This window comes from Pteropus alecto, unplaced genomic scaffold (assembly GCF_000325575.1).
Source record: "Pteropus alecto unplaced genomic scaffold, ASM32557v1 scaffold78, whole genome shotgun sequence".
Classification (NCBI taxonomy): domain Eukaryota; kingdom Metazoa; phylum Chordata; class Mammalia; order Chiroptera; family Pteropodidae; genus Pteropus; species Pteropus alecto.
The window spans coordinates 10,894,405-10,908,006 of NW_006443124.1; the positions used below are offsets into that span (position 1 = coordinate 10,894,405).

General features: G+C 34.5%; 1 protein-coding gene and 1 pseudogene across 1 annotated transcript in view; both read left to right on the forward strand.

Moving 5' to 3' along the window:
• The window catches only part of AFF4 (AF4/FMR2 family member 4), a 69,295-nt gene that overhangs the window by 25,640 nt on the left and 30,053 nt on the right, over positions 1-13,602 (forward strand). The window contains 1 exon segment of the mRNA XM_015598073.2: positions 2,777-2,863. Within this exon segment, the coding sequence (XP_015453559.1) occupies positions 2,777-2,863 (87 nt within the window).
• LOC112472045 lies at positions 5,943-6,060 on the forward strand (annotated as a pseudogene).

Genomic DNA, 13,602 nt, shown 5'->3' on the forward strand with positions numbered 1-13,602 from the left:
TGTTTTAAAGAATTTTTATTTTTTTCCTCTGGGAACATTCTTCCTTCCTTGACTGTTTTTATACTTCATTGTTTTATTTCCCATCCACTTTTCTTGTCTCTCATTCTCTACCTTTTGGAACCCTTGTGTCTTCTCTTACCTCTTAAATGTGGGTGTTTTTCTAGTCTCTCTCCCTCTGTCCTTTCACTTGCCTTTTTCTCTCTTCTTTTGGCTTTATCAGTCTTTCTCTTCTGCTTTGGCCTCCTTTGGGCTTTGGTTTATGTCTCTTAATTGCTTTTAAGCTAGGTCTCCATGCTTCAGACTCTCAGCATGTCTAAAGCTGTATTTATCAGACGTCTGTCCATTGGTAGTACCATCATTCTCCCATGCTTGTAAGTGTAGAATTCCAGTGATCTCTTACTTCTCTCTCATGTCCTATTTAATCACAAAACTACAGGTAGACTTTGAAAATTTCTTTAAAACATCCATTCCTTTATTTCCATTTCTGCTACCTTGAGCTTCAGTAATTGCAATGTACAGTCTTCACTCTGCCTTTCTGCCTCCAGAATCTCCCTGCCCCTCTGTCTTCTCCATTACTATCAGATTTTTTGCTTCAGACCCTTATCTTCATAAATTCATGTCCTTAGAAATTTTCAGTGCCTCTCTAAGGCCCACAGAAAGAATAGTGTCCAGACCTTCCATAGGCCAGTCCTAACCTCCCCTGCTACTGATGGGCCAGTTTCACCAAACTGGTTTCCCTAAGCTGTACACTTTCTTTTACCTTTTTAAAGAAACCTTTTATGGAATGTTTTTCTCTTTCCTCTTTAGTTACTTATAGATCTGTTTTTTCTTAGATTCCTAATGAAATCCTTCTTCCCCCTGTATTAGACTATCAGAGAGTACAGTGATAAACTCTTTCCTTTGATTCTCATATAACATTCATTTTTCAATTGCCATGTATACAAAAAGTCTAAGGGAGTATATTATCTTTTCCCTGAATCCTCAAAAATGCATGACATTCTAATACCTGGAGGAAATCTTAGATTTTCTTAATTATTTCTTTGATGTTATTGACCATTCTACATTTTATATATAGAGAGTGGCACATGGCCTTGGGTGTAATAGATGAGGTGCTTAGTCATTTGATGATGGAGAGTTAAATAGATTATCTATTGAGAGTACTTTGGTATTTGAGATGTAAAACATCAACACTGAAAACCTGGGGTACATGATATTCTGTTTTCTTTCCCCTTCTCTATGTGCAGTGTGCAGGGAACTTCAGATCTACATTCCCTTCATGTTTTCTTGATACTTGTAGTTACACTGTTCCTAGGAACCCCATCACAGACTTAAAAACAAAATAAATAAATATATGTTTACTGAAAAAATTATTTTTAATTTCAAGTCTCACTAATTGAACACCTACTTTGTGTCAAGCACTGGGGACACAGTGGTGATAATGATAGTGTTGCACCCTTTGAGCTGACATTCTAGAACATATATAATATTATTAGTGAAATGCTATTAAAGCATTGTAAGAGGATAAAGAGCAATTACTGTAAAGGTGGCTGTTTCAGAGGTTCAAGTAGTAAAGACTAAATCAAGTGCTCTTGTGTCTTACCCCTTCTGTCATTCTGTTGCCCAAAGGTAGCCACTGTTAACTACCTTCCAGAGATTTTTTTCATATATAAACATTTACTAGGACATAGACTTTGATTTGTGTCTGTCACTTAATAATATACTGTGGAGATCATTTCATATCACTGAATTTCTTATTTTACTCTTTGCCTGGTGTTCACTGAATGGATGTCTGGTAATTTTATACCTGAGTTGTTAGACATTTAGGTTGTTTCCATTTTAAGTGTGAGCCCCTTGAACATGTATCTTTGGAATCTTTGGATAACTGTGTGGGTATAAGCTATAAGTTCCTAAAAGTTATACCCCCTTTTTATATTTTCTCAGTATACCTGATGGTTTACTTTGAACTAAATGAAAGAAATAAAACACTCCCTTCTTATTCTAAGTCTGATGTCTGTCTCTCCCCTGCTCCTTTAACATGTACATTGTGATCTTATCCAGACCTCCACTTGGACATACCGGGCATAGTATTAGATAGAAGGTATTCAGTGAAATCACACTTAAGGCCTTGCTTGTCTGCCTTGCTGCTCGTGTGCTTTTGATACCTCTTCTGATTTTCTCTACTTGACCATATTTTCTATCAGTGAATGAGCTCTGTAACCCAACCTCCTAGGATAAACTTTGTGTCCATTACTAAGTGTGTAACCTTGAATAAATAACTTAACCTCTGTGTTTCAGTTTCATCCTACATAGAGTTAGGATAATAATGGTATCTACCTCATAATGTCATTGTGAGCACTGTATGAGTAATAGACATGTAAAACACTTAGCACAGTATTTGGCCCATTACAGGTACACAATAAATGTTAGCTGCTTTTCTAACTAATATCACCCTCCTCCCACTGCCACAGCAAGCTCTTCCTCAGTGGCATTTTACTGTGTACCTTGTATTTCATTACAGGCTGATTTCTATAACTGTTCAGAGGTTTCATTATCTTAACTCTAAGCTCCTTGAAGCCAGGGAGAGTATATTATTTTTTTATTACCTACTCAATAGTGCCTTGCACACAATTGTGCTTAATTAATATTAATCAATTAAATATGTATACTTTTGGAGGAGCGGTCATGAAACCAGCATTTACAATACAAATCTGGTTTTTAGCTGTGTAATTTTTATCCTTGACTTGGTTGAAAACAAACTGTAATAATTACATTTCAGGAGATGACGCATTCATGGCCTCCCCCTCTAACGGCTATTCATACACCATGCAAAACAGAACCTTCCAAATTTCCTTTTCCAACTAAGGTAAGTGAATAAAATGTGTCTTTGCTACTATAAGATAACTCTAAATGGCTTGACTAAAATTATATGAATTCAAAATTGTCTTGCCATTCCCATTCTAGTGGGAGACAGACAATTAAATGAATAAATAAATAAGTTCAGATAGTGATAAGTGCTCTGAAGAAAATAAAACAAGATAATAGAATTGAGAGCGACTTAGATTGAGAGGTACTTGAAAAGCTTTCGAGGCAGTATGGGGAAGAGACTTCTAAGTTTGTTGTAAACTATTAAGGGTCTTCTCAGCCACAGGTGTTAAGGGCTTCTCAAGCTGTTGTCTCAGAAAATCCTTTCCATAGAACATAGCAACCCTGTTTGTGTCATATGGAAGAAGGTTCCTCAGACATAAGTTCCGAGCTCATCAAAAATCAGCAGACTTCTTTTTACATTAATTTATACTTACATAAATTATATAAGAATACCTTCTCTTTGTGGAGTTTGACCAGAACCTCTACTAATAGTCTTCCCCAATTCTGCCTCCTCCATTTCATCAGAGCTACTTCCATACATACCTTTCTTTGCAAGACTTTCGTATCCATTTACATACATATATATATAATCATTACTTATAAGCATTTTCTCGTTTAATTTCTTTACAGATACATTGTTCTGTACTTTGAATCAACAATAGGTCTTAAAGACATTTCCATGTTATAAGTATAGATTATATATAGATTATATGTTACATATAGAGATATTTCTTTTAATTGCATCCATAGTATAAATGTATCTTAGTTTATTTAGCCATTTCTCTTTGGTATTTAAGTTGTTGCCAAGTTTTCATTTCTATAAGCATTGCTTTAGTGGATATCTTTTCACGCCTTCTTGTGTGTACAAATTTCTTTTGGGTAAAAAGCAATAAGTAGAATTGCTGAGTATAAAGAGTATATGCTTAATATATACTCTCACATTCCCCCTGTTGTGGTTGTACCAGTCAGTACTCTCACTTGTGTTCTCTATTTATTATCCCTCACATGTACACCACCATTTGTTAAGCACCAATCTTTTGTGTGAGAGATGGCATTTTGTTACCTAGATCGCTAGTAAAGTTCATCATCTTTACACATTTATCATCCATTTGATTTCATATGGATGAATTTGCCCATTTCCTTTACCCTTTGGGTTCCATCACCTATGAGTTTTAGGAGGATTTCTTTATTTTATGTTGTTTTGTTTGAATTCTGGATTCTAATAATTTCTTCTACTGTATGCTACAAATATATCTCCCAGTTAGAGTCCTTTTAAGTTTTATGGTCTAGAAGATTTTAATTTTGATGAAAATACATCTTTCTCTATAGCTTTTGCTTTTTAATGTTTTATTAAAGAAGGTTATTCCTTCTCTAGGATCATAAACATGCCCTCTAATTTTTCTTTTAATATGATTTCAGGTTTTTTTTTTATTTATAGTTAGCCCAGTTTATTTTTATGAATGATGTTAGGTAGAGATACAACTTTCTGGCCATATATGTACCATACTACACTCTTTTACTTTTTAAATCAGCTTTATTTACACATAAAAAATGCACATATATTTAATGTACAGTTTGCTTTGATAGATGTGTGCATCTTTGTAACCACAACCCTAATCAAGAATTAGACCATTTCCATCACCTGCAAAGTTCCCTCATGTTCTTTTGCAGTCCACCTCAATTGTGTGGCCCCACACAATTACTAATTTGTTTTATGTCACTAGGGTAAGTTTCGCTTTTTCTCAAATTTCATATAAATGGAATCTATTCAGTGTTTACTTCTTTTGTAAAAACGATTCTTCTTTTGCTCAGCTTATAGTTTTGAATTCTTCTTTGTTCTTGAATGTATTAGTAATTTGTCCCTTTTTATTTTTGAGTTCCTTTTTATTTCTGTTGTATAAAAATACCAAAATTTATCCATTCACCTATTGATGAACATTTGAGTCGTTTCCAGATTTGGGCTATTAAGAATAAAGTATAAACACTCACTTACAAGTCTTTGTGTAGACTTATGTTTTCTTTTCTCCTGGGTAATACTGGGCCATATGGCAAAAAAGCAGAATTGCTGGGTCGTATGTTGAGTGCATATTAAATTAATACTAAACCGAAAACTATTTTCCAGAGTAATTATATCACACTCCTCTCCACCCCATTCCCCAGCAGCCTGATAGTTTCATTTGTTCTCCATCTTTGCCTACATTTGGTATTGTCAGTCACTTTACTTTTAGCTATTTTATTGGGCATGTAGAGTTATCTTTTATTTGTATTTGTATTTCCCTGATGACGAATGAATGATATTGAATCTCTTTTCATGAACTTATTGGCCATTCTTCTTTTTGAAATGTCAGTTCAAATCTTTTGCACTTTTTTTTGGCGGGAGGGATGGTGGTTGTGTCAGGGTCAGGGGGTGGTGTTTGTAGTTTTCTTACAATGTCTTTGGTTTTAGTATCAGGATAGTACTGGCTTCTTAAAAGGAGCAAGAAGTGTTCTCTTATCGTTACTTCTGAAATAGCTTTTGGAATATTAGTATTAATTTTTCCTTGAATGTTTAATATAATTCAACAGTGAAGCTGTCTGAGCCTGTAGTGTTCTTCATTGGAGGGTTTTAAATTAAAAATTCAATTTGGAAGGTTTTAAATTAAAAATTCAATTTCTTATATTAGATACAGAGGTATTCGGATTTTCTATTTCTTATGTCAGTTTTGGTAACTTATTTCATCTTTGTAGTCAAATTTATTGGCATAGAGTTATTTATAATATATGCTTATTCTTTCAATGTCTGTAGGATCTGTAGTGACGTCCTTTTTTCACCTGATACTGGTGATTTGTATTTTGTTTCTCTGTTTTCCTTGATCATTCTAGCTAGAGGTTTTTTAGTTTTTTTGATTGTTTCCAAGAACCATCTTTTAGTTTTTTCCCCCCAGTTTTCTATTTCTTTGATTTTTGCTTTTATTGCGAATATTTTCTTTCTACATATTTGGGGTTTCATTTGCTTTTCTTCTAATTTCTTAAGGTAGAAACTTAGATCATAGATTGTAAGCATTTTTGTTTTAACTATTTAAAACTATCAGTTTTTCATCTATGGCCATGCCACCCTGAACAAGCCAATCCCGTCTGTTCTCAGAAGCTAAGCAGGGTCAGGCCTGGTTAGTACTTGGATGGGAGACCACCTAGGAAGACCAGGTGCTGTAAGAGTAAAAAATAAAAAATTAAAAAAATAAGAGATTGTAAGCTGACAAGGTCCTTGCAATCTATGAAGTCAACCAAGGGTTGCCTCACCTAAAAAAATAAAAATAAAAAATAAAGCTACCAGTTTTCCTCTAAGCCCTACTTTAAGTGTGTCTCACAGATTATAATATATTGTTTTTATTATTTAGTACAAAATATTTTGTGTCTTTTTTGATCCATGGGTTATTCAAAAGTGTATGGTTTTATATTAAAATATTTAAGCATTTTCCAGATATTGTTCTGTTATTAATTTCTAATTTATGTTCTTGTCAGAGAATATATGCTGTATAATTTCAGTCCTTTTAAATGTTAATGTATTATGGCCTAATATGTGATCTTTCTTGGTGACTGTTTCGTGTGCTTTGGAAACAATATGTTCTATATATATCAGATCAAATTGGTTGAGAGTAGTTATCTTTATGTGTATATTTTTTAAGTCATCTATATTTTTACTGACTTTCTGTCTACTTGTTCAGTTACTGAGAGTGTTGACATCTGCATCTCTATTTGTTGATCTCTTTCCTTTTCAGTTTTGTCTGTTTTTGATTTGTGTATTTTGAAGCTTTGTCTTTGGGTACGTACACATTGAAGATTGGTATATCTTTCCGACGAATTGATCTCTTTTTTTCAATACAAGATGTCCCTTTTTATATCTGGTATTAATCCTTGTTCTGAAGTCTACTTTATCTGATATTCATAAGCCACTCCAGCTTTCAATTCATTGTTAGCATAGTTTAACATTTTCTGTTCTTTTTTTTTTTTTTTTTAATTTATCTGCACCTTTATATTTAAAATGAGTTTCTTATAGCCAGCATATAATTGAGTCTTGCATTTTCATTTAGTCTGCCAATCTCTAGCATTTAATTTTGGAGTGTTTAATCAATTTCTTTTTAATGTAATCTTTGCTATTGTAGGGTTTAAGTGTATCATTTTACTATTTGTTTTCTATTTGTCCGATCGGTTCTTTCTTTGTTTCCTTTCATGAGATTCTTTTGGTTTAATTTATTATTTTTTTAATATTCTATCTCTTGTATTTAATAACTATGCTTGTTTTTAAAAAATTAAAATTAAATTGTAAAATTAAAGCTTGAGTTTATCAGAAGACTTGGAACATGACTTCATAATTCTGGCTACTACCTACTTTTTCTTTTTTTGGGTAACAGTTTTGTTGAGATATTATATACGTACCATTTAGTTCATCCATTTAAAATGTACAGTTCACTGGTTTTTAGTATATTCAGAGTCATGCAACCATCACTACAATTATTTTAGAACATTTCATCAGCTAAAAAGAAACTTTGCTAAAATGGTTTTAGCAGTCATACTTCTATATCTTCCAGCTGCCCACCCCCTCAACTCCCCAGCCCTGGGCAACCACTGATCCAAGTTATATTTCTATAGATTTGCCTATTCTGGACATTTCATGTAAATGAAATCATACAATATATGGTCTTTTGTGACTGGATCATTCTACTTAGCATGATGTATTCAATGTTCATCTATGTTATAGCATGTATCAATACTTCATTCCTTTTTATGGCTGAATATATCTCCTTGTATGGATATATCACATTTTGTTTATTCATCAGTTGGTTAACATTTGGGTTGTTTTCAGTTTTTGGCTATTATGAAAAATGCTGCTGTAAACATCAGCATAAAAATGTTTGTGTAATTAGTTGTATGTTTTTAGTTTTCTTGGTTATATACCCAGGAGTGGAATTGCTGGGTCATGTGGTAATTCTGTGTTTAATATTTGAGGAACTGCTTGATGATTTTCCAACCTGGCTGTTCCATTTTATATACCATCTGCAGTGTATGAGAGTTCAGATTTCTCCACATCCTGGCCAATTTGTCATTATCTTTCTTTTTGATTTTAGCTATTTAGTAGTGTGAATTGGTATATCATTGTGATTTTAATATTCATTTCCCTGATGGCTAGCAATGCTGAGAATCTTTTCATGGACTTACTGGCTTTTGTATATCTTATTTGAAGATATATCTATTCAGATATTTTGCTGATTATTTTAAACTGGGTTATTTGTCTTTTTATCTTAAGTTATAGGAGTTCTTTATATATTTTAGAGTACAGTCCCTTATTCATTATATGATTTGCAAAAATATTCTCCCATTCTGTGGGTTGTCTTTTTACTTTCTTGATGATGTTCTTTAAAGCACAAAATTTTAAAATTTTGGTGAAGTCTAATTTATCAATTTTTTAAAATTTATATTCCTGGTGTCATATCTAAGAAACCATTGCAAAATCCAAGATAACAAATTTACAACCAGTTTTTTTCTAAGAGTTTTATAGTTTTTAATCTTAAATTTAGATCTTTGTTCTTTATTCTTGTGTAATCATCCAGATTCCTATCTGGTATTATTTTCCTTCTACCCAAAGGACTTCCTTTAACATTTCTTTTAGTGCTTGTTTGCTGGTGATGAATGCTTTTAGCTTTTGTATGTATTTCACCTTTTTTTTTTTTTAAGATATTTTTACTAGATGTAGAATTTTATATTGAAGATGTTACTCTACTGTCTTTTGGCTTACATTGTTTCTGATATGCAGTTTATTGTCATTTTTATGTAATATGTCCTCATTTTTCTTCTGGTTGCTTTTAAGATTTTTTTTGTCTTTATGACTGATTTTAAACTGTTCAATTATGATATGCCTTGGTGTGGTTCTTTTCATCTTTCTTGTGCTTGGACATTTTTTAGCTTCTTGGAATTTTGGGTTTATAGTTTTTTTAATCACATTTGGAAATTTTTTGCTACTATTTCCTCAGAATATTTTCCTGTACTCCCTCCCTTTTTCTCTTCTTCAGGGATTTCAGTTACATATATCATGTATATTCAGCCTCTTGAAGTTGTTTCACAACTCAGTAATGTCCTGTTTATTTTTTTTTCAGTCTTTTATCATTTTATTTGGGTAGTTTCCAGTGCTATAGCTTCAGGTTCAGTAATCATTTGTTCTGCAATTTCTATTCTGTTCTTATTCCCAGTGAACATATTTTTGATCTCAGAATTATGGTTTTCATCTTTATAAATTTGATATATTTGTATATTTGTTTATTTACTAAACAAATACTTTAAATTTAGTTTTTACAGTGTTCCAGGTATTAAATTTGACAGTGTATTCTTTATGGATGACAAAACACTTTTAGTTGGAAAGTGGAGGGCAAAAGAATAATTGCAGTAGGCTCAAAGGATATTGGAGTCGGTTGAACCTATAAAAGATTTTCTTTTGAGGCATGGTCTATGAAGAGGGGCAGAGAAATGTGGTGCCAAGAAGGGTATGGCGATGTTTTCAGGGGAGTATTTTTAAAAGACTGAGGATATTTTATATTTATATGCTGATTATAATGATTTAGTAAAAAGGGGAAAACATGATACGTGGGGAAGAGAGAGAGGGTAACTTTGAGAAGTCTCCACAAGAACAGTTGAGATTCAGTGCCCAAGCAGAGGATATCATCCTTAGACTAGAGCACAGTTAGGTCCTTCTTTGTTGCCGGAGGGAAAGCAGAGTGAATGGGTATAGTTGGTGGTAGATTGGTAGATTTTTAGTGCTAGTTTGGAGCATACTAAAACTTTTGGCTGTCCTTGCCTAAACTCACTGTATGTTTGGGACAGCCCCTGGCAATGTTCTGGGTGCTGCAGGTATAGCACTGAACCATTTAGATGTTGCCCCTGCCCTAAGATTGGTGTTTAAAGAAGCAGTTTGGACGTGGCTCCATAGTGTAGTGGTTAGCACATCTTCTTTACATGCAGAAGGTCCTGGGTTTGCGCCCCAGGTGGAGCCACGGACCATACCCCAGGTGCGCCAGCCCCCCCGCCCAGAGTTGTGCCCCTAGTGTGTGGGAGGAGACGCCCCACCTTCAGAGATTCAGTTCTTAAGGGGAAACAGCAACATCCATGGGGCAGGAGGCAGCGGGGAGAGGGGAATTAAAGGGGGGAAGAAGCAATTAGCATATCATATGTCAATGCCTAGAATAGTTTCTGGTACATAATAGCTTTTCAATAAATGTTTCTTGACCAAATTTGGATGGATATATATATATATATACACACTCAGGTAACTCTTATATTTTTGGTATTTCTGAAACACCTCAGCTACTTACTGATTATTGTTTCATTGCTGTTACGGGTCAGGGTTTGCTTTTTTATAGCTCCTCATTCTTTGAATTTTCAGTGAATGTAAGTTCTTGTGTAATATAGTTTAAAGCCTTATATGATGTTTTAATAGTTTAAAGCCTTATATGACACTTTAATAGGTACTTATTCTCCTTGTGCATTAACCACATGGACTAGGTCAAATGAGAAGACAGAGAAGGGGCAAAATTTTGCTACTTAAGAGCGTTTTGAAATGGCATCCTAGAGAAGGTGACACCAACTACGGTTAGAAAGAGAAGAATATGAGTGCCAGAAGCACATTTGAAGATGGGGAACACAACAGAGAGGACTTCGCACCCATTAGCGGAAAGAGCAGTCAGCAGGTGGCTAGTGGTGGGTGGGTGAGAATCTGGGTTTACAAATGTATTTGGAGAGGTAGTTTAGTGAACCATATCATTTGCTTAAACATCCTCAATCTGTCCTATTTAAAAACAACACAACAAAAATCTCTCTATTCCATGTTATTCTCCAGCCACTCCTCTTCTTTACTATGAAACTTATTAGAGAGTTGTTTGCCATCTATAGTCTTATTGTGGTTTTGATTTGCATTTCCTTAATGATCTTTTCATGTGTTCATTGGCCATTTGTTTATCTTTCCTGGAGAAATGTATATTCAGAGCTTTTGCTCATTTATTATTGGGTTATTTGTCTTTTTATTTTTAAGAGTCCTTTATATAATGTAGATATCAGTCTCTTACCGAATACATGATATGGAAATATTTTCTTCCCATTCTGTGAATTGTCTTTTCACTTTCTTAATAGTGTCATTTGAAGCACAAGACTTAATTTTGATGGTCTTAATTTGTCTGTTTCTTTTAAGTCTTGTGCTTTTGATGTTATATGTAAGAATTCTTGCCAAATCCAAGGTCATTAAGATTTGGCACTATGTTTTCTTTTAAGAGTTTTGTAATTTTAGCTCTTAAATTTAGGTCTTTGATTCATTTTGAGTTAATTTATTTTTATATTGTCTGAAGTAAGCATCCAACGTCATTCTTTTTCTTATGGCTATTTAGTTGTCTCAGTACTGTTTGTTGAAGAGTATTCTTTCCCCATTAGATTGTCTTGTCACCCTTATTGAACATCAGTTGACCATATACTTATGTTTACAATGTTTTTTTCCCAACAGCAAAACTGTATTTTAGCTTTCATACTGTTTGAATTTCTCTTTCACAGAAAATTCTGTCATTAAAGGAAGATTGCGCTTATTTTTAAGTAGGCATTTATTTAGGGATATTTGTATAATTTTAGTACTACATAATGTACCATAGACTTAATCTAGAAAAATGGACAATTTGCATGAAAGTTGAGTTTGGGATATTTGTATAATTTTAGTACTACATAATGTACCATAGACTTAATCTAGAAAAATGGACAATTTGCATGAAAGTTGAGTTTGGAAACTCATGTTTCTTTCACCGACAGTGTTACCAGAGAGTGGAGATTCTCTCCTGGTCCGTTGTCCAGGTTCTTGATATCTCAAACAAAGAATTGAGCAAGATGCCGAAATACAACAGAAACGAAAAGCTTTATTAGAAGGGAAAGTACACTTTGAGACGTGGAAGCGGGCCTGAGCAAGACAAGTGTGGCTCAAAAAGCCTGGTAACAAAGCTTTGGGGTTTTTTTTTTCCTTATTTGCTGTGGATGGTTACTTTTCGCAGAGGGGTGGACTTCCTTGATTGACAACTAAGATTGACAGGACTCAGCAATTCATCATTTGCTTTCTGCGCATGTTCGTTCTCAGAATTCAGTCTGTTAAAATGATATTAATGAACTGCTGGACTTATGCATCATGTTATGATGATAGCATAATGAGGCTCAGGTGAGTTGAAGGTCGTTGGGGTCCTCGTTGTACAGGTGCGAATGACTGGCTTAAACTGGTACCTAATTCTCTGCTTGCTTGTTTCTTTGTAGAAGTTACTTTTAGCCTAAAAATGCCTTCTGGCTTGCTTAATTGTGGGCAGATTAGGGTGGACCCCTTCTAGGATAGGATGACCTCAATGTCTTTGCAGGCAGATCTGAAACCCCCTAACTTTCCTACCTAAACTCTTTTCTAAGAGCCATGAACCCTCTTTTTATTAGTATGGATGTTGAGGGATGGGAGGTCTCTTCTGTATCTGCTTCCCGCTGAGGAGGGTCATCATCCCTGCCTATTGGGGTTTCATGGAGCTCCTTCCCTCTCTGCCTTAGTCAAGACAGGGTCTTGGGTCTGAAGTGCCGCCTCAGTCCCTAGACAAAGAAAAGAAGATACAAACTTGTTATTTAAATCATATATCTATTAATTTCTATTATTGATTTGCCTATTAAGTGACTAAAGGAAAACAGGCTTGGTTAATACATTTCTTACAAAGAAAAAAAAGACCTTTGGCTTAAAGTCTCCTTCCCTTTCAGACTCGAAGGGCCCTGTCTAGCCTAACACCATTTCTGCTAACAGTGGGTCGATGACCCTTATTAATAGCCAGAGGGTCTGAGTCACCAGTTTCAGGGCAGTTATCGAGTAAAGAGGGAAGAAAACTAGGTTTATTAAAAAGATGAAGAACTCTGCAAAAGATGTCCCATATCATTTCCTGCTAAAAGATTAAGAATTTTACAAGTGGTGTCCCCCATCAGCAGTACATTTTGGCTTCCTTTTTACTGGTGCTCTTGAGAGAGGGAGAGTAACACAAGGGTGTTTCGATTACAGGCTTTTGTTATTCTTGGAGACTAAGCCCTGAACCGTGGTACTGACTAGCCTCATGTCTCAGGGGGGAGTTTGGTTTCCCACTTTTTCTTCTTTATATGATGTTTCCAGAACTGTCATGGCATCAGGTACATGTTGGAAGTTGCAGTATTTGCAATGCAGATGATATTATAATGATATTACAAGTAGCCAAAGGTCATGCCTTTGCCAAAGATGGTGTCTAAGCTGGAAAAGACTAGTTTTGGCTTATCTCTCCTTGCTTGGGCTAAAACGGGGGGAGATCTGAAGAAAGGAAAAATTTCTGAAGCCATATCCTGCAGGGGGAAGGTGTGTTCCCTGGATTTCTTGCCTTAGTGCTTCCTGAGTACCAGGCACTGTGCTAGTATGACAATCTCTTCAAGTTGCTAATTGTGAGATATTGGAAGCAGGAAGATGAAGGTAGTAAAATGACATGGGAATACCATGTCGGGTATTTTAGTCCATAAAAGTAGTGTATTTTGAGACTATATAAGTTGTACAGCTATTTTTCACCCTAGTATACAATTTTTAGAATTACCAGGAAAAAAAACTTTTAAAAACATTTTAAGACCACTATCTTAAATTTAAATCATTTGTTTTTCCAGGGCTCTAAATTAGAATATGAGTACCATGGATGCTGCTGAAAAGGA